This window comes from Mustela lutreola, chromosome X, assembly GCF_030435805.1.
Source record: "Mustela lutreola isolate mMusLut2 chromosome X, mMusLut2.pri, whole genome shotgun sequence".
NCBI lineage: Eukaryota > Metazoa > Chordata > Mammalia > Carnivora > Mustelidae > Mustela > Mustela lutreola.
In genome coordinates, this window is record NC_081308.1 from 42,725,452 (window position 1) to 42,742,101 (window position 16,650).

General features: G+C 50.0%; 2 protein-coding genes across 4 annotated transcripts in view; both read right to left on the bottom strand.

The window, feature by feature from the left end:
- Positions 1 to 569: 569 nt before the first annotated feature.
- PIM2 (Pim-2 proto-oncogene, serine/threonine kinase) lies at positions 570 to 6,257 on the bottom strand. Its single transcript, XM_059158589.1, has 6 exons — positions 5,974 to 6,257; positions 5,732 to 5,841; positions 4,947 to 4,997; positions 2,443 to 2,815; positions 1,800 to 1,976; positions 570 to 1,704 (listed from the first exon to the last, which is right to left on the bottom strand). The coding sequence occupies exons 1-6, from the start codon at positions 6,032 to 6,034 to the stop codon at positions 1,541 to 1,543; spliced, it is 936 nt and encodes a 311-aa protein (XP_059014572.1). The 5' UTR covers positions 6,035 to 6,257; the 3' UTR covers positions 570 to 1,540.
- Positions 6,258 to 9,168: 2,911 nt separating this feature from the next.
- The window catches only part of OTUD5 (OTU deubiquitinase 5), a 28,442-nt gene continuing 20,960 nt past the window's right edge, over positions 9,169 to 16,650 (bottom strand). For 2 of the 3 annotated variants that reach the window (XM_059158584.1, XM_059158582.1), the window contains exons 6-9: positions 12,416 to 12,619; positions 10,756 to 10,957; positions 10,551 to 10,664; positions 9,169 to 10,243 (exon numbers count right to left, since the gene is read on the bottom strand). In XM_059158584.1, coding sequence (XP_059014567.1) covers positions 10,119 to 10,243; positions 10,551 to 10,664; positions 10,756 to 10,957; positions 12,416 to 12,619 — 645 coding nt within the window. In that variant the 3' untranslated portion in view covers positions 9,169 to 10,118. The remainder of the gene's footprint in view (positions 10,244 to 10,550; positions 10,665 to 10,755; positions 10,958 to 12,415; positions 12,620 to 16,650) is intronic. The other variant, XM_059158583.1, reaches the window with a different exon arrangement.

Here is a 16,650-nt window from a genome sequence, read left to right on the forward strand (position 1 = left end):
AATGAGAGGAGGGATGAATAAGAGAGCAAGGGAGAGGTGAAAAAAGGTAGGGGCAAAACGGATACTTACACCCCGGATGTTATCAGGAAACATGGAAGGGCTGGGAAAGTTTCTGTCAGTGCCTGGCCCCTCCCTCACGGGTGACCTGAAAGGCCTTTTCTCCCACGGGAGGGCTTTATTTCCTCCCCCGTCATTGGGGGGAGGCAGTTTTCTCTGGCCGAGCAAGCCCTCTTTGACTGGGGACATATCCCAAACATCTTCAGGGTCTACAGTAAATCCAGCGGAGCCCTTCTGCACATCCTGGAACTACCTAAGAGCTGGAATGTGGGAAATCAGGTTTTTCTTTGTGGTCCTGCTTAGACCAACCCATAAAACAGCCTTAGGACAGTACCACAGGGCGAAGCCCTCCCAAGAGCAGAGGAGCAATCCAGCCCACCTCCCTCTTGACTCAGTATACAGTACATGCTTCATAATTGCCTCACTGTATCTACAAATAGCCAGTCGCTTCTGAGTCTAGAACATTTATCAAATAGTGAGCTTCCTTGCTTCATCTACAAATGGCCAGTCACTTGATTCTGTAACATTTATTAAATAGTGGGTTTCCACACATGGCTTTTTTAAATAATCCAGGCAAGGGGAGAAGGAAGAGGAGGACATAGTTGGAGCTCCCCTCCCACCAATACATAAGTATTTACATTTCAGCAACTGGACAATCCTGGCTCAGAAAGGAGGCAGCAAGAATCCAAAAAAGATAGAGGGGGTGGCCCAGGAGAACAAACAACTAGACTTGACTTCCCCCACCCCATCCCCCAAAAAACCATCCACCCCATCCTAGCAGACTCTGGTGGTGTCCATCTCCCATTTCCCAAATCATGGAAGTAGGGTTCTCCTCACCAGAATAAGAGCACTTGGGATAACAGAGTAGGGTCCCCTCACCAAAAAAAATTAAAAATTAAAAATTAAAAAATAAAATAGTAATAATAATAAAAATAATTAAAAAAAGTCCTGGGATAACAATAGGGCATTACCTCCCCCAGAATCAGCAACCCTGGGCTGAGGTAGGCAAGCAGCTTGACTGAATATAGGACCCTGGGCTAGGGAAAGGGTCCTTTTGCTAAAATAAGAGCTGCTGGGGCATTGGAAGGAAAGCACCCTTGCCCAAGTGAGAGCATTTGAACTAAGTGTGTGTGGTGGCAGCAGGAGGTGCCAGTGTAGGGGTTACAACTCATCAGAATAAGAGTCCTGGGGCTCAGAATGGAAGGAACCTCAACCAAATAAACACCCTTAGCAAAATGAGAAATAAGGAAGTTCCCCCGCCCTCCAGAATAAGAGACCATAAGTTCTGGGAGGAAGGCTCCTTAGCAGAATTGGGATGGGGAGAGGGCAGACTTGGTTTATGTCTCCTGACCCCTGATCCCCAATCTCTGACCCTAACAACACTGGATTTTTAATGACCTGTATAACCAGGTCAACAGATGTCCATCTATCCCTGTGGCATGCCATGGGACGGCTATTCCAACTAGCGGGGGCTTGGCTAGGACTAGGGCAGCAGGGACCAGGCCAAAGGGGTGGGCCCCCCCTTGGGGGCATTGAGGGGTGCATCCTCAGCTGGTGTCTGCATCCAGGGGTCCAGCAGTATCTCCTCCAGTGAGGGTCGGGCAGAAGGCTTGGGGGCCAGGCACCGGCGGATTAGGGCACAGCAGTCTGTGGATCAGAAGCACACAGATTAGTGGTCAGTTGGGGACACTAGGCCCTGGGAAGGATGGAATCCACTGAGCTAGGACTGGTGAAGGCCTCACCTGGGGACACATGGGCAGGGAAGTGGAGCTCAGCCTCCAGAATCTCCTGGTCCCTCTCAAAGGGAATATCCCCACACACCATGTCATAGAGGAGGATACCCAGTGACCAGACAGTGGCTGGGAGTGCATGGTACTGGTGACGAGAGATCCACTCTGGGGGGCTATACACCCTTGTCCCTGCAAACAAGCCAGAGATTAGACGACTCCCCGATAATGCCCCCGCCGAAAGTATGGTCCCCTCACTAGAATTAAGAGAACACACTATGGGAGCAGGGTCCCCTAACCGAAAGAGTTCTTTAAATATAACAGCAGAGAATCATCATCAGGAAAAGAACAATTAAGTTAACAACAGAGTGGCCTCAACAGAATAAAAGCCTTTAAAAGTAACAGTAGGATCCCTTTACCAGACAGAAAAGGAACACTCAGTATAATAACACAATCCCTCACCAGGTCTGGGCACTGTCAGAAGATGGACTTTAGGAGAGGACAAGGCTTGAGAGCCCCCAATATTAAAACTCAAGAACGTTATAAAGGTGCGATATAGATCAAGGAGCATGGGGTACCCCAGCACTAGAGGTCAAAGATCAAGGGACCATAAAGATAAAAGATTAACCCCCCCCATTAAGATTTAGTGAAGACTTACCATCAAAATCAGTATAAGGTTCATCGTGAAGCAGGGCACCGGAGCCAAAATCAATGAGTTTGGCACAGCCCCGGCGGAGATCCATCAGGATGTTCTCATCCTTGATGTCACGATGGACAACTCCACGGGCGTGGCAGTGGCGAACAGCTGCCACTACCTGGGCAAACAGGCAGCGGCTTCGGCCCTCACCTAATGGGCCCTGCTCTGTGATGTAGTCAAAGAGATCCTGGGCAGGCAACGGCCGTTCGAGGACAAGCATGAAGCCTTCTGGTGTCTCAAACCAGTCAAGCAGGCGGATCACGCCAGGGTGCCCACCGCCTGCACCCACCTTCCATAGCAATGCCACTTCCAGTGGGCATGTGGCTGAGTCTGACTGTGGGGGGAAGGGGAGAGAAAAGAGAACAACAGACGTCAAGCCAGTAGCTCTGAGGCTGACTTCTTGCCTGAACTTAAATCATACCCCCCCAGCCTCCAGACTGTGTGTCCTTCAGCAGCCCACTTCCCTCCCTGAGCCTCAGTTTCCCTGTGTTAAGGGCTAAAACACAGCCACTAGAAAGGTCATTTGAGCCAAAATCCCATACACATCTGGCACATTATAGGAACTGAGTAAATATTTCAGTAAATGAAAGTCATTTTTTAAAAATATTTTATTTATTTATTTGACAGAGAGAAATCACAAGTAGACAGAGAGGCAGGCAGAGAGAGAGAGAGAGAGAGAGAGGGAAGCAGGCTCCCCGCTGAGCAGAGAGCCCGATGTGGGACTCGATCCCAGGACCCTGAGATCATGACCTGAGCCGAAGGCAGCAGCTTAACCCACTGAGCCACCCAGGCGCCCCGAAAGTCATTTTTTTAAAAAAGCCCTTCTTGGGGCACCTGGGTGGCTCAGCCGGTTGAGCTCAGCTCAGGTCGTGATCTCATGGATCATGGGATCAAGTCCCACATCGGACTCCATGCTCAGCCCAGTGGGAGTCGGCTTGAAATGCTCTCTCCCTCTCCCTTTGCTCCTCTCCCCACTCTGGTGTGCACATGCATGCATGCTCTCTCTGAAATGAACAAATAAAATATATTTTTTAAAAAGGGCTTTCTGGACACCTGGGTGGCTCAGTGGGTTAAAGCCTCTGCCTTCAGCTCAGGTCATGATCCCAGGGTCCTGGGATCGAGCCCCACATCGGGTTCTCTGCTCAGCAAGGAGCCTGCTTCCTCCTCTCTCTCTGCCTGCCTCTCTGCCTACTTGTGATCTCTGACTGTCAAATAAATTAATAAAATCTTTTAAAAAAATAAAAAATAAAAAAGGCTTTCTGCTGAAGAAGCAACTGATGAACACTATTATATAATAGTCTATCTTTTGTTCACTGGCATCTGAGAAGAGATTAGAACAGTGCCTTACATACAGTGGGTGCTCAATAGATGTTTGTTAAATAGTTGAAAGCACTTTATAGCACAGTCTGGCACAGAGTTAGCTCACAAAAATACTATTATTGTATAATGGTTTGTCTGTTTTGTTTACTGACTATATATAACAATGCCCGGTAAGGAACAGGGTAGGGTTTAATACATATTTATTAAATAGGTAAAAGCAATTAGTAGAAAAGAACCCTGCAAAAAATAAGCTCTCAGTAAATGTAATATTTTGTAAAATGCCTAAAATTGTGCCTGGCATATAGTAGGTCCTCAATATACATTTGTTAAGTAGGTAAAAGTGATTAATTGCAAAGGAACAAAGTAAGAACTCAATAATACTATCATGTGATGTTTTGTCACTGTCACTGAACATCTAGAGCTGTGTTGAACGCAAGTATTTAGTGGGACTGGGAACACAGTAAACTTTGATGATGAAGCAAAACCTGAGACACACAGTCAGTGCTCAATAAAAGGCATAAGTGCTAGGCCACAAAAGCCGCCCTATGCCAGAAGCCCGGTGAGGGCAGACGGACAGCCAGAATCAGCTTTCCTGCCTGAGGTGGGGCCCTCTCCCGGCCAGTACGCTGACTAGCACAGCCGCAGACGGTTTTCTCACGGTGATGAAACTTTTGCTACCGCGCAGGCGCACCTTCTCCCTCTGGGTCCCACAACCTGCGCAGGCGCAGTCTCCCCCAGAGTCCACCAGGGGGCGCTCCCACCTTTACAACTTGCCCAGACCCGCCCTGTTGTCCGTTAGCGTTCTAACGGCCCAAGAGAAGCAGCCACCGTCACCATGGCAACCAGTGACCTATGCCCCTCTTTCCCCACCAGCATGCCCTGCGGGCAGCCCCTGAGCCTGTGTTTGGAGGGAGGAGAAAGGAAGGTTGGAGGGGGGAGAATCCAGGACCCAAAGCGAGCTGGGGTGAATCAGAACTATATGGAGGTGTGGATGTCACCAGAGGGGAGTAAACACAGGCTGGTAGGAGTATTCTCTTCACCGTTACAGGGCCCAGGGAATCATACAAGCCCTAGAAAGGCAAGGGGTTGCTGAGTCCCATCTTCAGAGATGGCGTCGCCAGGTCAGTGACTCCAGAGATACTCACCAAGGGGGACCAGCCCAGCACGCGATTCCGGGGGATCACTTTGATGGCCACCTGGAGAGGGGGGCTGAGGTGAGGGGGCCACCAGATGACCCTTTGACCCCCCCAATCTTGACCCTCAGTCTAGTCTTTCGGGTACCAACCTCGCTACACCACAACCCAAAATGAGCTGGAGCTTCTCCCCTGCTCTCCAAGTCCCCAGAACCCAGTTTATCTCTCCCATGATCCTTGGCCCTGGGTTCTCTCTTCTCAAGCTTCAGGACCCCTCACTCCAGATCCTGGGCTCTTAATTTCCTAATACCCCAAGCCCTAAATCTTACCATCCAGCTCCAAGACCCTCCAATTTTGTACTGGGTTCCTCGTCCTAAGGACTCCACACTGGACATCTGCCCTCGAAATCCCTCAAATCTCAGCTCTGGGTATCTCTACCTTCCCACACAGATACACATCCCCTGGATCCCAGGGCCTAGAGTCCTCATGACCCCCCAGTCCTCAGTCTCACTCCCAGGACCTCCAGCATCCCTGCCCTGAAACCCCCTCTCCCCCACATACCCACCTGGATCGCCACACACACAAACAAGCGCGCGCACGTGCGCGCGCTCGGGCACCCCCACCAACCCGGATCCTGGTCCTCATGACCCTACCACGCACACATTGGCGGCTCATCCCCTGGTCAATGAGCATCCCAGCCTCGGGACTCCCACCCGCCACACACACACCACACACGCACGCACGCACGCACGCACGCACACCACCCCTGACCCACCCAAGACCCTCGTGGTTGATACCTGGAGTCGGTCTGTGACGCGATGTCCTGCGAAGACGGTACCAAAGCCCCCCTTACCAAGGAGGGGGCCGAGTCGGTACTCGGCCTCAAACGCTTCGCGATCCTTGCCTCCTACGCAGGCGGAGGCGAGGAAGTCAGGGTGGCTGCGTGCTGAGCCCTGCCGCGACCCTTTCCCCCTCCCCTGCACCGCCCTCAACCACTTCAGCCCACCCGGCCTAGTCGCGGTAGGGGAGCCTCGCTCACCTGGCGGCGGCGTGGGGGTCACGGGGGCCACGGGGAGCCCTTGCAGAGGCTTAGTCAACATGGAGGTGGTGCTACGCAGATTGAGCCCGCTGAGCCCGCAGGGCGTGGATGCCCGGGGTAGCGAGGCTGGGGAGCCAGGACTTGGGGGCGCCAGGGTGGAAGGCAAAGAAGCTGATGGCCCAAAAGCGCCCGCAAAACAGCGCAACGTTAAGATTCGACGCGCGCGCCAGCCCCAACGCTACTGAGCCGGGGCACGCGCCTCCCGAGAGAGTCGCCCCGGGCGACAGCCCCGCCCACTTGGCTTTGATCAATCCGGACGCGGCACCTGCTGTACCCCAGCCAATAGGAGCCAGCCCTAATTTGCATACCACCCTCAACGTTTCAAGTACCCCCTTATGCAAATGCATGCCCGGATCTTCCGCGGGGGCCGGGCCTGCATGCAAATGTGGGGGGGCGCGCGCAAAGAGGAAACCGGTTCTGGGAATCCCTTTGCAGCAACCGCATTTGTTTTGGTTGTTGCTCAGGGTTGTTTTTATATATGTGTGTGTATGTGTATATATAGATATAAACTTAAAAAAATAACTACACCGCCTCCTTTCCTAGGAAGTTGGTTTGCAGCCACTGCTTCCAGATTAGCGCGGAGATAATGCCACGCCGGGCTTCTAAGAATCTGGGCCTGTGGCTACCCAGGACCTTGTCTCCAAAGAGTGCTCCTCACCCAGGACCAGAGCCCTCAAGGCGCCTAGAGGCCTCTGCCCCAAAACTGAAGCCAAGAATCCTGGAAGAACCTTTCCAGCTTCCAGGGATGGGTAAACCCCGACTACCGCGGGAGACGCGCTGGTCAAAGACAGCATTCCCATGCCCTGAGGCGGAGGGCTGTGGGGTGTTTTGGAGCCCTTAACCTAGACAGACCTGGCTAGGTCTGGCCACAAGCCCAGTCAGCACATCTAGAATTTGGAATGGCAGAGGGAAGTGGAGCTCGGGTGGGGGTGGGGTGCTAGCGAGCCAGAATGATGGTAGAGACAGGGACGGAAAGAACTCAGACAGGTGGTAAAATACCCTCAGTCACAAATTTGGGAAAAACAAATTTGGGTAAAAGAGTCTATCCTCACGCCGGAGAAAGAGATGCATTCAAGACACGCAGAAATACCATGTGATATACACAAAACCGATAGTCAGACGCATTCATGTAAACTTGTTCTAGACACACATGCAGACATCTACTGTCACAGAGCCTGACATCCACCATTAGGCAGGCATGCTGCCAGTTATGTCCTGGAATGACACCTGGTGAAACACTTAAGGAAAGACAGGCACTCCAGAGATTCACATGGACCGACGCTGCCATGTGACAATGACACAGAAATGTCTTGTCAGACACACCACCAGAACTTGTCACAAAGATACTGGCACCATCAGACATGCACCGTCAGGGGAAGACTTGTACTGTCCCAGAAATGAGAGACCTTGATTCTCACAGGAAGACACACAGATGCTCCGGACACACAAGTACTGCTCCAAAGGCAGACATAAATACTTATGCGACAGAGCCACATAGACAGCGTCACAAAAACAGACGTGGATAGACACACACCAGCAAACATGCAGTGTTGTCACTGAAACTGTCCAGAAATAGCTACCCAGAATCTGTCACAGGAATACAAACGGACATCTACCCCATCAGAAAGAAACTGCAGATGCGCTGTCACAGACCCACGCAGACATGCACTTATCTCAGAAACAGACATAAACTGTCAGAGATAGAGTCCCACCTCAGTCACCATCTGACACACCTGGAAACAAGCCCTCATCAAACACACTAGACATTGCAAGGTGCATGTGAAGACTTGAACTCACCAAACGCGTGCACGCATGCAAAGACACACGCACCCACCCAAAAAGCAGACACACACATGTACTCTCCCTCATTCATCCAGTATTTATTAGGGGGCTACTGTAAGCCTACCAGGTCCCAGTAAAGGTGCAGATATTAGAGATAACACAAATTAAGTCAGGCATCACAGCCCTTGCCCAGGAAGTGAATCACAGAGTTATTGGGGGAAGGAGTAAAGATGTATCTGTGGATAGAGGTGAGAATATGGATGAGGTCACACAGGGCTTCTCAGAAGGTGACACTCTACCTATCTTGAAGGACAAGGTTGGGGGCTCAGAATGGGGAAGGGCAAATTCCAGGCAGAAGCCCGTGAAATTGGACAGGGTGGCAAGAGGTAGGCAGGGGGGTAAATGGTGTAAAAACTTCAAAATGAGGTAAATAAATACTATTTGCTAACCTTTGGGCTCTCAGAACATGCCAGGCACCATGTCATCAGACATTATTATATGCTGACCATGTGCATTCTCTCTCAATGCTTACAACCAGAGAGAGCGTGAGGTAGTAGACATTAATCACTCCTACCATACACATGGTGGGAGCCCTGAAGTAGCCTGTGATTTGACCAAGATCACAAAACTATAAAAAAAACCAGGGTGGGCTCCCAACCAACTCTCCAACATGTGGATGCTTGACCAATGTGGATTCCACAGGCACCCCACAAGATGGCCACCCAGCCAGCCATGCCTTTGGTGGCAGAGCTGGACATGCATCCTTTCACAGGGGCCCCGCTAGTGAGGCACAGCAAAACACACTCTTGACAAGACCTGGGGGTCAGCCATCCTTCTCTGCCTTGGCTTTACCCCAAGGAAAGGCAGGGGCATGGGTGTCAGAGGACTGGGAACATGAAAAAGAAAGCGTTTAACCCTCCCTTAGTTACACCAGGGAGGCCCCTTCCAGTTGATTTTACTGAACTTCTGTTGATACGAAGCATTGTGTGCCTTTCCAAAGCATTTCCGCATCAAGGAGCACAAGGAAAGAGCAAACATACATAGGGAAGGAGGGCAGGCAGAAAAGCTGCAAGTTCAGTTCCAGCCCTCAAGCTCCTAGTTTTCTGCTCCCACCACACCCCAGAACACAGGGTGGGCAGGGTACGTGTGCAAGTAAGATGGAGCTTTCTTGGTGGGAACAGGTCCAGAAGTTGGTTTAGTAAGAATGAATCAAATATGAACAAACCGGGCCCACAGACATACCCTACTGGAGAGCATGCAGCCCTCAGAGGTCAAGCCAAGGCCTATGCCATCACTGCCTCTGCCCGGAGGCCCACCCACCCCAAGCCCCACACAGAACAGAGGCGCTCAGGGGAAACTGACATTTGGTTTTATTGTGCCAAGGACGTTACAGATGGTGGATCTTGTCAACACCTGCAGAGCACGGGTGCCCCATCTGCTGAGGCTGTTCCCACTCCCCACACTCAAATCCTGGGTGGCAGCAGCCTCGATCCTCAAAGGTGCCCCCACCCCAAGATTCCAGAGACCGGTGGCGGTGGCAGTGGTGTGGAAGCAGTAGGAATGCTGCGAGGCCAGAGTCTCATTGTCCAAAGCCCACGGGACACCTGCCCCTGCCCCAGCTTGTACTCTAGACCCTGCCCACCTCCACAGAGCTGAAGGCTAGAGATGGCAACCACATCTTTGCGCCCCCTCTGTGCCCCGTGGCCTGCCTGCTCCCAAACCAGAGAGATGCCGCCTTCACAGAGCCAATGCTATTGTCTACGTCATTTTGGATTGGTTGAGTTTATAAGATAAAAGTACATTTTAATAAAGAAAAAATTCAACATTGAAGGCTCAGACATTCTTGGGGTACTGGGAAGGGGAATTCCCACTTCTTCCTTCCACCTCCCCGGTATCATTGTGGAGGTGGGGTGACAAGTATTTCTGATCTTGGAAGGAATGGGGGGCAAGGATACTTTCCTCTGTCTGAATGTCTCTCCTCAGGGGCTGCCTGGCTGCCAGTTGGTTTGTCTGTGTGCCTCTCGCCTACCTTCGGCACCCTTGCCCAAGTCCCCTGTGGAATGCAGGGATGGTGCTGTGCAGGGGGCAACAGGGCACGTCAGCTGGCGAAGAGACGGGTGATGGTGGTGGTGGCAGCGATGAGAGGGGGCGCAGGGGTGGGCCAGCCAGAGGGAAGTGGGGAGGAGCAGAAGGAGGGGGAAAAGGGAAGAAGGCAAGAGGGAAGAAAGCCAAAGAAGGTGGGGCGGCACCGGAGGGCAGGAGTGGTGGGGGTTGGGAGATGGTCTCCAGTCTCTGGGTCTCCATCAACTCTTGTCTGGGGGTGGATCTCTGTGCACTTTGTTTTTCTTCATACTGTCTAGGTATTCCTGTTGGGATACTGCCAGCACCGATGCTAGGATCTCATCATCATCCCAGTCGTTCAGACCTGCTGGGCAAGATGAAGAGGAAAAGGATGATGGGGCACTCACAGTGCACCTTCTCCTCAGCCTTTGCTGATCCCGGCTCCGGCTCCAGAGAGATCCCGTCCAGGCCCCTCTTTCTCTACAGAGAGGGCTCCTCTGGGCCTATGAAATCCCATGCAAATCTCCTCTGGACACATCGCTTGGGCTTGAAAAACTCCCTTTTCCTGTGGAGAGGGCCAGAGGCTCTAGAAGCCCCCCTCTCAGGACTTGCTGCTTCTTCCATCTCTCCCCAACTCCCAGCTGGCCCCTGGCCCCTAGATAGAGGAGGCTTACCAAAGGCAGAGGGAGACATCTGCTGAATGAGGGCCCGGCACTCCAGAGCAGGGTAGAGGGACACGAGGGGGGAAGTAGCCCGGTCGGCCCCTGCTGAGAACTGGCTGCTTGTACCTGGGGCAGAGGGACAGTCAGAGGCAGGGTGCCCACAACCTAGGCAGCACCTCCTAACCCCAGCATGCTTCCCTGTCACCAAGTCACTGACCTGGTGCACAGGGTGAAGGAGGTTTGGCAAGAGCTAAGACAGTGCCTGGGGAAGGGGGCTTGATGCCCAGCTCGGCGTGCAGCTCAGGGTGCTCGGGCGAAGAGGCTGAACTCCGCTGCCGCGGGGACCGGCTGGTCCACTCCTCCAGGCCACTGGAGGCTGCTGCTGTGGCAGAACTGCATGTGGCGCTGGCTTTCCGGGGCTGCAGTGCAGGAGGAGGAGGTAAGGACCGACGCCAGGCGTGAGCCTCCTCTGCCTCATCCCAAAGGGCTGGCTCGCTCCTGACATCCTGGCTGTGATACAGTTTCTACATAGGCCACCATCATTCCTAGTCACACAGCAGACTGCAGGATGAAGGCCAGCTCCTTAATGCCCCCCTCACATCATTACAGCCAATCTAGCAGGAAACCTCTACCTCTACCTTCAAAACACATTCAGACTCTATGCCCTTTCCTCATTCCTCCCAAGCCAGCACTGCCAGCTGCCACCACTGTGACTTCTCTAGTAGCTTCCACCTCACCGGTCCCCTGCTTTTCCCCCTAACTCCCTAGACTCCATGCTGCCCTCAGCAATCACAGGGATCCTATCCCTCCTCTGCTCACCACCCTCCCAAAGGCTTCTGCCTCAGCCACAGTAAAAGCCAAAGTTCTTAGCGCAGCCCACAAGCCCCTTCTGGATCCGGCACCACCCCCCTCTGAATACTGCATTCTGCTCAGCCACACTGGTCTCCGGGCCACTCCCAGATCACACCAGGGATGCACTCTCCCTCAGGGCTTTGCTCTGGCTGGCCTTCCGCCTGGCCCATCCACTTAGCTAACTACCTCACCTCCTGCAAGCTTTTGCTCACATCTCAACTGCTCTGAGGCCTACCCTGATCATACTCTCTTATCCTATGAACTCTCAGCTCCCTCTCAGCCCTACTCATTCCCTTCACTCTGCTCTACGTGTTTCAACTATCCTAGCTCTCAACTCATCTATTCGTTATGTTCACGGTTTCTTTTGTTTGACTCTGCAAAAATGTAAGCACCGCAAGGACAGGGATCTGGGCTTGCCCAGCTCATCAATGTACCCTCACACACTGAGAACAGTGCCTGGCACAGACCTGCAATTAACAGTTGTAGAAATTACTCAACTCTTGCCAACATCTACTACCACTCTATACTCCTTGTGATTCTTCAAATGCCTGGCTGCTCTGCCCCATCCCTGCCCTAAAAATCCAATCTTCCTGTGCGAAGACTGACCAGAAACCCCATGTCCAGTGGTCTCCCAGCCAGAGTCATGGGCCTCACTGATATATCTGTCTGCCTCAGTAGACCGGGGTCACTGAGAGTGGAATAGGCCAGACCTAATTTTACATCCTCAGCACAGAGCCTGACATATAAGGACATTCAACAAAAGCTTATCTCTCTGGAACTATCCATCAATCCCACACATCACCGCGAGTGGCTGGCCTCCCTCACTCCTTAAGAGCTTGTTCTGCAAAGGTGTTGAGAGTTCTAAGGCACAATGCCAAGACTAAGGCCAAGATGTGGTACAGAATGAGCTGAGAGCTTCCTTCTCTTCCAGATGTCAAAACTGCTTAATTTCTTCTGTCTGTACAGTAGCAGAACATGTGAAGTAAGGGGTTCCTGGCCAGGCCTCACTTGAGCCCAGGACTCACCTGGCTGGGGCCGCGGACCTGGCGGGCCTGTTTCTCCTGATCCCGCAGCCACTGCAGGTAAGATTCTCGAGCCACCTGCTCCTCAATGGCCTCATTTGTGGCCTCCCAGTCTGTGGCCCGCTTCTTGTCTTCCAGCATTTGCTGTTCAATCCATGACTCCTCTGATGTTTTTATGGCATTCTTCATCAGGGACTGCTCTGCAAACTGCAAGGCAGGGAGGAACAGGGATGTGGGGTGACACTCTGAACTCTGGCCAGGAGCCAGACCGGCTCAGGATTGTAGGCCTATAGGCCCAGAAGAGAGGAGACAGAAGGCAGGTTCTCTGACAAGGACCCCCAAGCAGGCCGCCTTTTCATCAAGAATTGGGGAAAGGCTGACTTCGGTAGTGGGACTTGTCATTCCAAACTCCTATACTCAGAAGCCCTGCTCCCAACCCCAAGACACCTTGAGTGAAGTACTATGTCTGGGGCAGCCAGGTGCTGGAATTTAAAGATGCCTCACCCAGCGATGACTCATTTCATAATGTTGAGACCTTCCTCACCTATGCCCAGATGGGACAAGGAGAAAAGATCACCTGAGGAGTTAGCTGAGTGTACACAGGGTGAAGGGAGTATTTGGACATTTAAGGGGACAAGGGGATGGTATCATCATGGGAAAGGGTGTTATGATTGTGGGACATTGTAGGAGAGTGCTTTTTGTCAGATGGGGAGACACAACAGCATTTAAAAAAATGAAGTAGGGGCACCTGGGTGGCTCAGTGGGTTAAAGCCTCTGCCTTTGGCTCAGGTCATGATCCCAGGGTCCTGGGATCGAGCCCCACATCGGGCTCTCTGCTCAGCGGGGAGCCTGCTTCTCTCCCTCCCCTCTCTCTGCCTATCTCTCTGCCTACTTGTGATCTCTCTATGATAGATAGATAGATAGATAGATAGATAAATAAATATCTTTTAAAAAATTAAAAAAATACCAGAGCATATTCTAGGCATTAAGTATTGCTCAGTGAAATGCTAATATTATTTTAGTGTAAATACATACACTACACCCAATGTGTGCATTATGATGGAAAATGTAATTTCTTACCTATGTGTAATAGTCCAGAAAGCATGTAAAACTCTATGTTAGAACAAGCCAATTTAGAAATGGGCAAAAAGTCTATAAACACACAATTTCCTCAGAGAAGATATACAGATGGCAAATAAGCACATGAGAAGATGCTCAACACCATTTGCCATCAGAAAATTGCAAATTAAAACTGATGAGGTACCTTATCAGTTGGAGATATCAGCTAAGAACTGTAGCTTCAGAGATATGGATGGTTACATAAGAAATATTTCTAGATAAATGTATACACGGGTTAGTATACACAGATCTATCTCCTTGCTCTGTCAGCTGAAAGGGCCTAGAAGCAAGGACACCCCAGTAGTAAGGAGCTCAGTCAGCACCCAGATCTTGGTTTCTAATAACATATTCCAATAAAAGGAACCCGAGGTCTTTGGAAAAATGGCTGGTTCTAGGGCTGGGGCAAGAAATATACAAGATGAACTGGGAGCACCTCATAGTGTCAGAAAGTAAGAAAGTGTTGCAAAATGAAACACAATAAACAAACCAAAACAAAACCAAACCAAACAAGAAAAAACCAACCCACCACTACAATGATGGGGATATGTCAACGCGATGCAGGAACCAACTGAGAGCACTTCTGACAGCCAAAACTGGAACAATGTGAGCATCAAAATAAATATAGTACTGGATTATAACTCAAAATATAAAAGAAATACCCTTGAGTCCATAGTGATATAAATAAATGGGGGACAAGAGACAAATCTCCCTTGCAGATGAATTCTACATCATTTACGTAGATACTCTACCCTCAAGAAGATGGAGCATAGCCACTGCTTCTACAGTGTGGGCTGTGCATATAATTACTTCTTCCAAACAGAACAGTTAGGGAAAAAGGAATGGGGGGAGAGGGTAATTTTATAATGGAGAAAATCTGGCAAACACTACTTCTGCCAGGGGTCAAGGTCAACATTAACAGTCATAAATCATAGTCTCAGTATATACCCTTGATATGATGTGAAGAGACTGGTACTTTACCACTGTGATCTTCCTCCCTAAAACCCATAACCTCAGTCTAATCATGAGAAAAACTTCGGACAAATTTCAAAAGAGAAACATCCTACAATATACCTGACCAGTACTCCTCAATATTGTCAAGGTCATCAAAAACAGCAAAGTGTGAGAAACCATCACAGACAAGAGAGCCTAAAGGGACAGGATGACTTCAGTTAATAATAATGTATCATTATTGGTTCATATATTGTAACAAGTGTATCACAGTCATCCAATGTTAATAAAAATGAAACTGTGCAAGGGGGAGGAGGACTCATGGGAACTCTACCTTCTCAAATTTTTTTTTGTAAATTTAAAACCGTTCTAAATAATTAAGTCTACAAACAAAAAAAAAATCCTTAAGGCATTCACAGGTTTTTTAATTAAAAAGAAAGAAAAATGAGTAGCGCTGGGGTGCCTGGGTGGCTCAGTCATTTAAGCAATCTGCTTTCAGCTCAGGCCATGATCCCAAGGTCCTGGGATCAAGCCCCACACTGGGCTCCCTGCTCAGTGGGGGGCCTGCTTTGCCCTCTCCCTCTGCCCCTCCCCACGCTTGCGCTTGCTCTCTGTCAAATGAATAAATATGATCTTAAAAAAAGAGAAAGAAGTAAGTGGGGTACCTGGGTGGCACAGTCGGTTAAGCTTCCAACTCTTGATTTTGGCTTAGATCATGATCTCAGAGTTGAGAGATCGAACCCCAGGTTGGGCTGTATGCTCAGCACAGAGTCCGCTTGAGATTCTTGTTCCCACTCCCTCTCCCTCCGCCCCTCCAATAGTACGCTCTCTTAAATACATAAATCTTAAAAAAAATCTTGGGTGCCTGGGTGGCTCAGTTAGTTAAGCAACTGCCTTTGGCTTGGGTCATGATCCTGGAGTCCCAGGATCGAGTCCCACATCAGACTCCCTGCTCAGCAGGGAGTCTGCTTCTTTCTCCCTCTGACCCTCTCCCCTCTCATGGTATCTCTCACTCTATTTCTCAAACAAATAAAATCTTTAAAAAATAAAAAACAGAACTTAAAAAAATCTTAAAACCTTAAAAAAAAAAAAAAGAATCGAGTGATCAGACCACAAAAAGTCATGGGTGAATGTAAAATCTAAATATGTTTTGTTATGTGAAAGAAGCCACTCTGAAAAAAGCCCACACACTGTTATGATTCCAATTCCATGACATTCTAGAAAAGGCAAAACTAGAATCTGTAAACAGATCAAAGATAAAAACAAGGAAATTCAGAGAAACTGTCAGAATGAAGAGGAGTCATGAGGCATGAAAACTAAATGTAGTAAGGTGTCCTGGATGGGATTCTGGAACAGATAAGATCATTAAGGAATGACTAAGGTCATGGCCTTCAGTTAATATATCAATACTGGTTTATTAATTGTGACAAATGTTCTATGCTGATGTTCATAACAGTGGGGAATACGGAAATAATCTAAACTCAATAATTCTGTAAATCTAAAACTGTTCTGTTATAAATTTTAAAAAGTTTACTTAAAAAACAAAATTAAGGGGCACCTGGGTGGCTCAGTGGGTTAAGCCTCTGCCTTCGGCTCAAGTCATGATCTCAGGGTCCTGGGATGGAGCTCCGCATCGGACTCTCTGCTCAGTGGGGAGCCTGCTTCCCCCACCCACCCACCTGCAGGTCTAGACAGCAGTGGTCATAGAGACTTGAAGTGCAGGCCTGGCCCAACTACTTAGGCAGGCACAACTGCCTACTTGTGATCTCTCTGTCAAATAAATAAACAAAATCTTAAAAAAATAACCAAACAAAATTAAAAAAAAAACTATGTTGGAGGGTGTGTTGGTGTTAGGGTGTGCATTTCCTAAAATGAGGCAGGGGCACTTTGTTTGTAGGAAGTGAAACCTGAACAGAAGACAGCAAAATCCCCAGAAGATGACTGTTTATGACAGAGAATGAGAATCTGTCGGCATGTGCTGGAAAAGGTACTGCCACCTTGTGAGCACCTACTAGGCATCAGGCCCAGTGTCAGGCACGTTCTGTATCAGCTGAGTGGCCAGCCCACGTTACTTGTATAATCTGCCCGAGGTCCAACAGCCAGTAAGGAGTTGGGCCAGGCCTGCACTTCAAGTCTCTATGACCACTGCTGTCTAGAACTGCTGCATTTCA